At 50.0% G+C, this 13183-nt stretch overlaps 1 protein-coding gene across 1 annotated transcript in view; it reads right to left on the bottom strand.

Moving 5' to 3' along the window:
* LOC147748319 (ultra-long-chain fatty acid omega-hydroxylase-like) overlaps positions 1–13183 on the bottom strand; it is a 243271-nt gene that overhangs the window by 177243 nt on the left and 52845 nt on the right. Inside the window, exons 2-3 of the mRNA XM_086960205.1 lie at positions 6597–6680; positions 2660–2844 (exon numbers count right to left, since the gene is read on the bottom strand). Coding sequence (XP_086816331.1) covers positions 2660–2844; positions 6597–6680 — 269 coding nt within the window. The remainder of the gene's footprint in view (positions 1–2659; positions 2845–6596; positions 6681–13183) is intronic.

Below are 13183 nucleotides of genomic sequence, written 5' to 3'. Positions count from 1 at the left end.
GCCTATACCTTTCATGCACTGGGACAGGAACAGACTAATTTGCATACAGCCAGGTTCTGAAACTGGGATGGTGCAGTGAGCTAAAAAACGGTGTTGGATCTAGCCCTGATCTCTTGACGGGGTGAGAGCTTTCTGCTTAATTCAGAGACTCTGTCCCTCACCACCCCTTGTTGTAAATATTTTTGTCCACCCTAAGCGTGGAAGGGTATTCTCAGATGTGAGACCCTTGCTCATTGCACCATCAGGATTCAAGCAAACCGGGCCGAAGACGGCTGTAATGCCAGAAACCGGTCCCCGGGAGCTTGTTTCCTTCCCAGTGTAAGAATTGGCTTTTGTAGTTTGGTTTGCCCTGTTCCCATCATGCACTGGGACAGGAACAGACTAATTTGCATACAGCCAGGTTCTGAAACTGGGATGGTGCAGTGAGCTAAAAAACGGTGTTGGATCTAGCCCTGATCTCTTGACGGGGTGAGAGCTTTCTGCTTAATTCAGAGACTCTGTCCCTCACCACCCCTTGTTGTAAATATACCTTTCAATGAGAGCATGCATTCCAAACGGAATGTATGCTCTCATTGAAAGAGCAGGGGTGTGGGGATCAACAAGGGGCCACCCTAGGTGCCCCAAAGGCTGCCACTCGGCATACACGCACCCATGGGGGCCTGCTGGCGGCCCCCACACAGAGAGTTTCCTACTGCCTTTTGTGCCAGAAAGACCAGCACAAAAAAGGCAGTGGGAAACTGCCAGTGTACTCCCTCAGCCAAAAAGAGCCGGCTCGGGAGTACTGAAGGGTTTCCGGATGACGGACGGGCTCTCAGAGCCGGTCGTGAGCCGACCGGAAAACTGAGTCAGATTCCTTTCCGGCCGAGTCCATCAGAATGGCTCGGTAGGAAAGGAATCCAAATGGCAAATTCGATGTGGGCTAGAGCCCTTTCTGCCAGCATCGGATTAAGCCCCTAAATCTGCTCAACTTAAAAAAAAACTAAAATAACATGCTTTCCTTACCATCTTGACACCTCTTGGATTATTCATTGCAATAAAAGGGACAGTCCCCTTTTAATTCAACTTGATCCTCCAAATTACTAGATCTGAATATCCACAAAAAAATCCAAGAGCTCTTGCAGACACAATTTTGCAGATTGTGTGAAGGCGGTCTTTGTCAGTTTTGAAACTCTCAACCAACTTCACAACTAGTGCTTCAACATAGCTAGTCAGAAGGTGCCATTATAGATAACAAATAAACACATAAATAAATGGATACATACATACATACATTCATACATACATACCCTGGTTTGATTGGATTTTGTGTTGCAATTTGAACCCACCCACCATGATATTCTTATGAAACACTTCCTGCCTGTTGGTATTAGATGTCTGGCACATATCATTTTGTTTTCATGCTGATGTGTATCAAGTGTTCTACTTGCCACCTTATGCCACAGAGCCTTGCCTTTTGAATATTTGGGACTCGGGGTTCTCGGCTATGACACCGCCTGACATGGCCTCACCTTATTCAATGACTCTGCATGTATTCAAAAGTCAAAAAGAGATCTAAGTGAGTCAACCATGAAATTCTAAGACTGTGGGGGGGAGGGCTCTATAAAATCCTACTCACCTTCTACCTTACAGCAGAATCTTTACAGTGGCTGAAATTTATTGCATCAAATCTAAACTACAGAATTGTCTATTACATTTGACCCTGGTCATCCAAAAATCAAAGTGATCTTTTTGTCGGGAGTCCACAGATTAAATCCTGCCTTAAGCCTACCAGTAGCTTTTCTCCATCTTCCACTTTGATCAAGGAGCCTAACTATGCTTGCTTAAAGTCCCACGATATCTCCTGCACTAGAAAGGCAGTCGCTTTTTTCAGCACTTTCACCAGGGCTTTGAGAATGCATCCCCATGGTCCTCCAACCAACTTCTAATTCTGTTTGCTTTTTAAATTTTTTGTTTATAAGACAAATAATGTATATGCTTACCAATCTGGCTGATGTATACACACATACATTTGCGCCGAGCGACTACGGTCTAATGGCTTACAGACCGGTGATTGTTGATGTCCGTAAAGAAACAGGTTTGGGAGCAGGGGTAGCATTTAAAAATTGGATCGGACCCTAGAAGGATGTATGTCATCGCAACGCATGCTTTTACTCTGCATGCCATTACAACGCAGTTTTTACAACGCAAGTCGTTACAACGACTTGCGTTGGGGGGCGCTGGATAGTGGAATAGTTCAATTTTCTATTCCAACTCCAGTCCCCGTGGATAGTAGGGAAGGTGTTGAATAGAAAATTAAACTATTCCCTACCCTACAGCGCCCTCCAGCGCAAGTCGTTGTAACGACTTGCGTTGTAATAGCTGCGTCGTAATGGTAGTGCGGAGTAAAAGTTGCGTTGTAAAGGATGTTTCCCGTCAGATTCACAATGCAGCTGGCAGCATGATGGTGAGACCTTATGTCTGAGATCACAGTCAACAGTTTCAGTGTTTGGGTGGATTTGGAAGGATCCTCTGGTGTATGACATGATTGATCTATCAAGGTCAAGGTGTGGGTCACATAACTTCAATAGAAGCATCACACAGATAAAGTGTGTCCCTTTCAACACCATGCTGTCCTTAGCACTAAAAGGCTTACAGAATATCATGTGTAAGACCCTCTTACCAAATCCTGGTGGCTCTTCAACAAAAGTAGAGAAGCCCCTTGACTTTGGCAGAAGTTCCGGCTGGACTCCCAGCCCCTCTCCTCTTCCGAGATGTAGTAGCAGGTCTTATTAATATATATCCAGTTCTCTGGGCATGGCTCCTGAAAGCCAATGGATGTTTCATTGGCTTGTGAAAGTATGACAGCTGTAACAGAATAAAGGGAAACATCAGTGTTTGATTGTAAAAAACTATACTCACAAATCCAAGATTAATTTGGGTTGTAGACAAGGAGAGGTATGACATAGTTAGGTAAATACCAAATCCAATAACTTGAATGAATGTTCTAGGCATTAAGCTTCAGACTTCCTGTTGGGCAATCGAAATTCGAACTGATTAGTCAAAAATTCTGATTGGTCATTGGGAAATGCTGTACAAGTCAGTGATCATTCAGTATCCTGATATGTTAGAGAATGTTACATAGCTTGTACATAATACAACGTTTACCCTCTCAAATGGCATGCTATTCCTTTTAGAGTGTTAGCAGTCTGACGGCGGAGTGGCCCAATGAGTGAGGGTTCTCATGTGGGATTAGCTTGTGCCTCCCCCAAACCTCAACCTGTGTCTGTGTGTCCATACCATAATTAAATTTGTCTTAGCTTGAGCGCTTAGATTGCTATATTCCTAGTGTTTATTTCTTGTGCCTTTTATTCAGGTCTAATTTCTGCTCATGGGTTCCCGCTCTTGCTGTCCAGTTTTCTGTGTTAAAGGGGTGTGCAATGGGTGTTGCTTGGCGCGATCCTAGCAACATCCATGGCATTTTGACACTGCCCCAGATTTACAAGAAATCGTAAATCTGAGCCAGTGGCAAAAACGTACGCCTCTCCAGGAGAGTAATAGTAATACATCTTTCACATACAAACCAAGAGTGCCATCTACTGGCCAGAGGTAGTTGTAAATACATTAGTGGTTAAAAGACTCGTGATTCAGGTTCAGTCGTTGTTAAGGAGTCGTGGTTCAGACCCTTTGTTGTGAATGAGCCGTTGTAAAGGTCGTTTCCCCCAGGAGAGGCGTAAGGTAGGCACATCGAGGAGAAATTTCTTTATCTCTCCTCGTTTTTCCTTTTTCTATGTGTGCAGAAAGAGGAAAAAGCCTCTTCTGATTGTTTCTGTGCAGGAAGGATTCCCTTCTTGCACAGAAGTAATCATCCCGCAACGCAAGCACCCTTGCACCATGGTGCAAAGGTGCCTGCATTGGCACACAGCAGCCCATTACGTGCCGGCGCAGGGGAAAAGGACAGGAATGCGCCGTATCTGATAGATACGGCGCACTTCTGCCCTTTTCTTTTACCGTTGGGCAGCGCCGCAGGAAGGCCTGAGGCGCTGCCCTTTGGTAAAACCTTATAAATGAGGCCCAAACAGTTTTAAAAAAGCATTTGGATCAATGACGTATAACAGCTTAGAATATTTTAATATGATTTAAATGGTGCAAGTGTAAACATATCGTTTAATAGTCAGGATTCCCGAAATATGTTCTGTGCCTCAATGCACTGATTTGTCTGCATCAGATACCATGCCAGCCCTTGTCAAACACCTCTGTTGGCTCCTGGAGTTATTGCGTAATTCATTTAAACAGAAGGGGTATCACGCTACCCTCAACACAAGCATGACACCTTCAGACTCCATGTCTTTGCATGGTGCTACAGTAGTGGGAAACCTTTAGCTATATTATACTCCCTGACACATGTGACATCAGATAATTTGAGAACGGTCTATAGCCAAGTGTGAGAACTAAAGATACAAAACCTATATATGGAAGATACTGATAGAATTTAGAGTGATATCGCCCAACAGTACAGAGACTAATCACCCAATTGATAAATCAATTATTCATTTTATTATTCATAGATTGTATATATATTTTATCTTTTTTTTGACACTTTCTTGTCTTTTTTTCTTTTTCTTATAAAGGTGATTTGCCAATTCAGGTACAAAAGTTATTAAAATCACATAACAAACAGACAATTGGCATTAGACATGGCAGATGATGGAGGCAATGCGGTGGACCTGACATCAGATCCATGGCCCTTGTGTGCCTTGAAGCTGTCATTCGTCACCATCTTTAGAAAGCTGTGTGCACTAATTGGCCGCAGTTGATCATATGTCTGCAGACTTTCAGTAAAGACAAACTGACCATCGCTCTCCATACTTCATGAATGTCCTCATTACCCATCACAATAAGGGCCTGATTTAGATTTTGGTGGATAGCTACTCAACCAAAAAGATGACGAAATATCACGCCCTCCTTATTCCAATTGCCATTGGATATAATGTGATGTGTATGAGTGGATACGTGAAGGAGTAACCCGTTCACACTACACTAAATCAGGCCCTGAGGCTGCTGCTCTGGGTAATAAATGTTATCCACAAATGCCAGGTACTATATGGACCACTGAATGAAAAAGGGAGTCAAATGCAGAACTCAGTAGATTTCAGACCTGGCAAGAGCAGTGAGTGCCTCATGGGCATTGTTAGTGTGTGGATACTCATTAGGTCTTGCCTACAGACAGATTTTAGTTGTCTATTGTCAAAGAGCTATTGTATACCATACCAACAGCTGTCAGTGGCCTTTGAGCTAGAGAATTTCTTACCATTTGGTGGATTTCTTCTTCTTGTGTGTGTCCATAATTTCTTTACCATACTTATGAACGTATGACTTGAATGTTTCCACTATTCACATTTAGGGAACTATTTTTGTATTCCTTTTCTTTCAGTACTTCACGGTGGTGCATGTTTTCTTGCTCTCTACTTTGTGGCTACTTCCATCCTCAACTTCACCCCCCCCCCCCCCCCCCACATACTCTATATTGCATCCACCATCCCCTCCCCAGCTCGTGCATTGCTTCTCCCACACCAGAGTGTCTGGCTGTTTTTTCTTTATTTCTTTTCCCTCCCCTTTTCAAGGTCGTCCATTGTTTCCTTTCACTCTTAAGTTTCTTTATCCCCCGCCCCTCGGGTGACTTCTCTCCCCACCCTCTGTTGCCTATCCACTCCTCTGTCAAAGTCTTTGCATTCTTTTTTAAAATACAAATAAAAACCTTTTGAAAAGATTTTTGGAGGCTTCACTGAGTGCACTTTGCTGCCAGCCTGCTCCTTTTCAAATTGCACTTTTGCACACATTTAAATACATTTTTTTGATGTACTGCTGCAAGATTGGTGTTTGTTATCTGGGAATGGTAAATACATTTTTTTAAAATGGAGGCCACATCATGCCTTATGCATGAGCTCCATGATGATGTATGCAAGTGTTTACTTCATCATGCCGGGACACCGTAGCGTCATGTCGCATGTGAGATGAAGCATGCATGTGTACAAGCCATCGTGCCTCGTATCGGTAAAAGGTGCAGGCAAAGCCAATAGGTCTGCAGCCAAAAGGCAGGACCTGTTAGCTTTTCCAATGTTAGTTTACAAGCACCACTGCCTGCCCTTGCCTTGGCGAGTAAAGGGCTCCCTCTCCCCTCAATGCTCCCTCAAGTGCTGAGCTCCCAGTTGGCCCTGTGTGTCAAATTACACATGTTGTCCTTTGAAGTGTATTGCAATATGCACGTATGTCTTACAGACCTCACCACTCAGATCACCCAGTAATGCAAGGGATGAAAGAGAGGTTGCATTGAGGCACAAGAAAACCCATGAGTCTCACTGTAGTCGCGAAAGAGTTCGGAGTTGAGGAAGGCAAAGGGGATACACAGTGTGTGCAATATGGGCATCCCTCTCCTCGTTTCCATTCAAGGAAGGAGTGATCCTTCTGAAACCCAGGACTATTTACACTTTTGGGAATAACTTGAAAGGTGGGGGAGTGATAATGAAAAAGGACAACAGAAACACAGAAGGAAATTTCATGATGTGTTGATGTAACTATTGAAGGTAAAGAAAACAGAACTTGACTATTACAATTCTTACCTGATGTGATGATGACTAGAAAAATTAAAATGAAACCGCAGAGGCAACCACATATAGGTTTCCACTTCCCACGTATCTGGTGAACTGTAAGAGAAATACATGTCACATAAGAACTGCTATGATAAACAATTGGATAAGGAGCAGTTATTAAACATCCAACTTAGGCCTTCATTACATACAGTAAGGGATAACAATTAGACCAATCCACTTTATTTCGGTTCAATGAACCAGAATAGGGCTTTGGGAGGGGCAGAAGACCAGCGGGCAGCCAGCCACCATTTGGGCTGGTTGGGCCCCTTTTGGGCTTCTCGGGCTCTGATTGGGCTGTTTTTGGGCAGGGTTAAATTATAACCGGCCATTTCGGGGAGCTACCCACCATTTTGGTGGAAGTGACCCAACAGCCGGTTGCGGTAGGTGACCCAACAGCCGGTTGCGATGTGTGACCCTACAGCTGGTTGTGATGTGCCTTGGGGTTTTCGACTTTTGGTTGGCCTGTGGTGGTTTTGTGGTTGCTTGTCCTGTGCGGTGTGTCGCGCTGTCGGTAACGTTACTGCGGGCGAAGTTGTGTGGCGGGTTGCAGCCGGGAGCTTACCGTCATGTGCCTTTCCTATGATGGGGTGCATGGAGGATCCGAGGGTTATCTTGCGGCCCGACGTGAAGGTAAGGCCGCAGCGGCGGTGCTGGCATTTGAGCCGCCACGTGTGCGGCCGCGAATAGAGGCGGAGGGAGGAGTCGCAGTCGGGGGGGCGGAGGACCGGGGACGCGTCAGCGCTTTGAATTTTAAAGAAGGGGCTGGGGGGGCGACGTGAGCGGGGGACAAGCGTTCAACGAGGGAGTCACTATGGGAAGGGGGCAGCGCCCTGCGGCGGGGGCAGGCCATAGAGGATAAGAGGCGGCAAAGACACGGGGGCAGGTGGGGGAATGCCCGAGTGCAAGACTATGATGGGGGGCATCGCCCCTACTGATTGATAGCTCAGGGGAGGAGGAGGGGGAGGGGGCAGGGGGCTTGGGGGGGTTCTGCAGGTACAGGAGGGGGGCCGGGACTTTGGGGGTAATAAGCAGGCCGCAGAGCCCGGGGGTGGGGCCGGGCGAGTGGGAGCAGGGCTTGTTGCCCAAGAGGGGCGGGAGGAGGGGGTTGGCTGAATGGGTGCGGGGGTGGACCCTGGTGGGCAGATTTCGGGGCCCAGGCCGACGCACAATACGGCGAATAGGGGTTTTTTGGGGGGCGGATAGGGCGTTTCCATGCGCCGGGAGTTGGAGTCTGTAGTGTGGAGCGATGGGGAGTAGGAGGTAGGCGGCTGGGGGGATTGGGGGTGGGGGCGCCCTGGGCACAGGAGGGGAACTGGGGGCATGGCAGTCTACCCCTTCACATCGGGGGTCATTCGTTGGGGTGGGGAGGGGCGCGGGGGGAGCGTGGTGGGACTCTGGGGGATCTGTCGGAGGGGGGGGGCATTTTAACCCCGGCATGTTGGACTCTACTTATTTCTTTCAACAGGAACATCTGGTCAGGTGCTCAGGAGAGCTCCACTCCACCGAGGGGATGAGCCGGCTGTGCCTTATGTGGGCGGTCGCGCTCCCACGAGCGACCAGATGATGGCGTCTTATGGGAGGCGGGCGGTAAGTCCCCGCCAGCCCCACCCCAAAGGGTCGAGACGACCGCCGGGGGCGGAGGTCCGTCAGTACCGATCGGGACCCTGAAAAGTATCATGAGGCGAGGAGGAGGGAGAGTGTGGATTTGGGGGAACTGCTCCGTACTTGTAGGGAATGGGCGGGACTGAGCAGACAGGAGCCTGCGGAGGGCGGCCAATGGCAGGACAGGAGGGGTCTCGCAGGTTTGGACCAGGAGGAGGGGAGATGTTTTAGCTAGACTACGGTGATGAGAGCTCGGAGGAGGGGGAAATTCGGGAGGGGCAGGGGGAAGGACAGGATGGAGGGTGCGGAGTAATGCTGTTCCTAATTTGTTTGATGCGCAAAAGAGGTGTAGAAGGGAGAGAGTGGCGGCCCCCCATGCTTCACTGGTTAGGTGGCAGGATCCGGTGCGGATGCCGACCCTGATGCCAGGTAAGGAACGTTGCGGAGCAGGGAGCTAGTTGGGTGGGACCCAACGGGACAAGGTGTCGGTTGGTACAGATGTTAAAGGAGGGGAGGAAGGGGTGCGCCTAAAGAAAGGAACGTACGTGCGGGACACAGGGTTGGGACTCGACGAGGCGGGTGCCAGCGGGGCGGGTCCGCGGACGCGAAGAAGGATGGGGGAACCAAGGAGGGTAAAAAGGGGAAAGAGAGTCACAATATACTGGTGTGCAAGCTGCCTTATATGGGCATTACAAAACCCCTGGGGCGCACTTGTCGCTGGCCACCAAGGAGAAGATTTGGAAGGAGGACTATCTGGATATCTTATAGCTCCTGCAACGTGAGCTGACGGCGAAAGAAGGGTCGAAGGAAGAGGATCAGGAGTTGGCGAAGCGGCCAAAGGTTCCCACGAACTTTGACAATTGGTCGGCCGGTTTTCTGATATTTGCCAGCGTGTACTGCGAGAAGTACCCAGACCGGTCGGTCGCGCTTTTAAACCATATGGACGTGATCCGGCGGGCGCAGGTCACGTATGGGGGTTATGCATGGTTGCATTATGATGAAGAGTTTTGAGCATGCTTGGCGGTGGACCCGAGGCGAAGTGGGGGGAACTCGACTCGAATCTGTATCAGCAGACCATGGGGGGGTGACGTTTGGGAAAACGATCTATACAGCCAGCGGTCTGCCGCTCGCGACTCACCCCTTTCGGCCCACCCCACCCGTGGGGGGTTGGGGCAGGGAGAGGTTGTCGCTGGTGCCACGGTTGGAGCATGTTAGGACTACAACAAGGGCGCGTGTGCCAGACAGTATTGTAGATGCCGACATGAGTGCTCCAAATGCAGGAAGAGACACCTGGTGGTGTACTGCTGGAGAGTTGGGGCGGCAATGAGAGTCAGCAGTCCACGACCACAGGGCCACAGACCGGGGGCAGGGGAGGAAAAGGGGGTCCAAGGGTGCTTGGAAAAGGCTCATACGCAGGTTAGACAGGGCTGGCTGGAGACCCTCCTAGCATCTTATCCACAGACCGAAGATGCAAGTGTGTTGCGGCGAGGGTTTCCGAAGGGTTTCCGGCTGGGGTACCAGGGTCCGAGAATTGCCAGGTGGGCCGAAAATCTGAAATCAGTCACTGCGCACAAGCCGGGTCAATATCGCCTGATTCAGCATCTGTCGTAGCCGGAAGGGTCGTCGGTAATTGATTATATATCGGCAGAGCTATCATCGGTGTCCTACTCTTCTGTGGATGTGGCATGGCGGTTGGTGGCGTCGGTGGGGGCGGGTGCCCTCATGGCAAAATGTGACATCAAGTCGGCCTTCCGGTTGCTACCGGTACACCCGAATGACTACCAGCTATTGGGGATCCAGTTTGACGGAGACATATTTGTGGACAAAGCGTTGCCCATGGGGTGTTCGATTTCGTGCGCCTGGTTTGGGCATTACAGTACCTTCTTACAGTGGGATTTTTGCTGGAACACAGGCAATGAGACGGTGACGCACTACCTGGATGACTTCTTCTTGATGGGGCGACCTGGTTGTGTGGACTGCCAGCAGCAGCTGGACGGTTTTACGGAACTTATGGGCTACCTGGGTGTGCTCCTAGCGCCAGAGAAGACACAGGGTCCCAGCACGGTGCTGTCATTTCTGGGAATAGAGCTTGACTCAGTGGCCATGGAAGCACGCCTGCTAGTGGACAAGAAGGTGCACATGCTTTCATTGGTGGACAACATGTTGAGGAAACAGAAGGTGACAGTTCGGGAGGTGCAGGTCCTTCTGAGGCATTTGAACTTTGCGTGCCGTGTTGTACGGGCGGGTCGTACATTTTGCAGATGGCTGGGTTTGGCGCTGTCCGGACTGACGCTGCCGCATCATCATCTGCGATTGTCGGCGGGGACAAAAGAGGACCTGCGTATGTGGCGGGCCTTTTTAGAACGCTTCAATGGTATACCCATGGCGCCTCCCAAGGACTGGAAATGAGACGTGACCATCTCGTCGGATGCAGTGGGGTGGGCAGTTTCGGTCTGTATTGGCGGGGGAAGTGGTGTGCAGAGGAATGGCCGTCGCATTGGCAGGGCTGGGGGGCGGAGCATTGCGTTCTTGGAACTTTTCCCGCTGTTGGTGGCGGTGACGGTGTGGGTGCAAGAGCTGGCGCACAAACGGGTGATCTTCAAAGTGGACAACATGTCGGTAGTGCAGGTCGTCAATAGGCAGTCGGCCAGGGATCCACAGGTGCTTAAGTTGATGAGGGTGTTTGTGCTGCGCTGTTTGGAACATGACATTTTGTTTCAAGCCCGACATAAGCCAGGGGTGGACAATGACATAGCGAATGCTTTGTCTTGTTCACAGTGGCAGAGGTTCCATGGGCTAGCCACGGAGGCAGACGAACGCAAGACGCCGGTGCCAATGGGATTGTGGTCAATAGGAGAGACCGGGTCATACAACTGGTAAGAGCATCGGTGGCCGTCTATACCTGGAGAGCGTACGAGCAGGAAGGTGGGGCAGTGCGGCAGGACAACTGCTTGCTGCAGAGCGAACAGGTAGTGCAGCTTATGCTGCAGATGATGGACAAAGGGGATGTCGAAGGCGACGATTGCCGGTAAATTGTCAGCCGTCGCTTTCATGGGGAAGTTGTGGTGGGGTTAGGCGCCGTCAGCGGGGGAATTGGGAGCGCGTCTATTGGAAGGTTGGGTGCGGGAGAGGGGTGCCAAGGTCAGCCAGCGCCAGGCCATCACGGCGAGTATACTTGTAGGCTTGCTACAGATTTTGCCGACGATTTGCCGCAACTGGGAGGAGACTATTCTGTTTTCCAAACTCATGTTGTGGATGTATTTTGGGGCTTTTCGAGTTTCTGAACTGGTGGGGCCCAGGGGGAGGCCAGGGGTCCATTGGGAGGAGGTGGAGTTGAGGTCTCAAGAGGTGGCGGTTCTGTTACGGTATTCAAAGACTGACCAACGAGGAACGGGGAAGTGGGTCGTCATGGGTCCGGTGGAGAAAAGTACGGTGTGCCCAGCAGGGTGGGGGGGGTGTTGGCATGCGGGAGGAGAGCGGCGACTGGCGAGGTTTTTTGCCGGGTCGACAAGGGAAGGGTGACAGCGGCTCAGCTGCTATGGGTCCTTCAGCAGGCCCTACATGCCATGGGTGAGGACCCAAGGGTTTTTGGGACACATTCTTTCCGTATAGGTGCGGCGACGGATGTGGCTAAAAAGGGTTGGGGGAGGGAGGAGCTCATGCGCTTGGGGCATTGGAAATCAGACTGCTACAAAACATACATCAGGTTGCGGGGTGTAGGGATGGAGGATCAGGCTTGATTTGCGGTTCCCTCGTCCTACATGTGTGGCTTTTCAGGTGCGGTGGCGGGGTCAGACAAAGCAGTACTGTCTATCCTAATTATGCAACACTCCTTTGTGAAGCGAGCGGAATGTGCTTAGTGGGCTAAGAACAGGAGTCTAAATCTGGAATTGGACCCTAGGCTTTTTTGCGTGTCATTGGCAAGGAAAAGGGGGCATGAGGTGGCATGAGCTGTTGCCAACTTTGAGTAAGGTGGTCAAGAGGAGTTTGTCCAGATGTCTTAGTCATTCACCTGGGGGACAACAATTTAGTTCAATGCAAGGGCCTAGCTTTGATAAAGCAGATGAAGGGAGATTTGCTGGAGGTACAGCGGCAGTGGTCAGGTTGCCATATAATATGGTCGGAGTTTATACCCAGGAGGATTTGGAGAGGAGTGGAGCAGCCAGCGGCAATAGATAGGGCATGTAGGAAGATCAATAGGGATAGGAGTATTTTCTGTGAAGGAAGGTTTTGGTAGGATGGAACACCCAGAGCTGCGCTATGCGGCAGTGTACTTTTTAGGGAGGACGGGGTCCACCTCTCTAAGTATGGGATGGATATGTACATTGTGCAATTGAAAGAGGCTCTGGACAAGGTCATAGGGGTACGTAGGTATCCAAAGCGTCAGGATGCCTAGGGGGGTGGTCGAAAGCCGCCAGGTCGTCTTTCGAGTGGGGCTTTTTCCTAAGTCCTGGGAGATTTAATGGGGTGTGGTTTACAGTTGGGATACATATAAGAAGTTATCTAGTTAGATAGGTAGGAAAGTTAGGAATTGCAAGTTTGTGTTTATAATTGTTGCAGGGGCGACCATGCTTAGGGGAGGGGGTGGGGGGAATTTTAGGAAGACTATATTTAACAAGGTTTCGTTTTGTACGGCACAGGCCAAGGGAAGCTATTTGTAAAGTGCACCTGTTTCCAATAAAGCGGCCTTTTTCACACCAACAAGCTGGTCAGTGGTCTGTGCTGCCCCCCCTTGTGGGCCCAATAGGGCATTGGGAGGGGCGGACGACCAGCGGGAGGCCTGCCCCTCCTGGGGAGTTTTGGGCAGGGGGCAGCTAGCACCCATTTGGGCTGGTTGGGCCCCTTTTGGGCTTCTTGGGCTCTGGTTGGGCTGTTTTGGGGCTGGGGTTATTTATAACCGGCCATTTCGGGGAGCTACCCACCATTTTGGTGGAAGTGATCCAACAGCCATTTGC

The sequence above is a fragment of the Lissotriton vulgaris genome, chromosome 1_1 (genome assembly GCF_964263255.1).
Source record: "Lissotriton vulgaris chromosome 1_1, aLisVul1.2, whole genome shotgun sequence".
Classification (NCBI taxonomy): domain Eukaryota; kingdom Metazoa; phylum Chordata; class Amphibia; order Caudata; family Salamandridae; genus Lissotriton; species Lissotriton vulgaris.
Note: the sequence above shows the minus strand (reverse complement) of the source record. Positions and strands in the feature narration are given on the sequence as shown.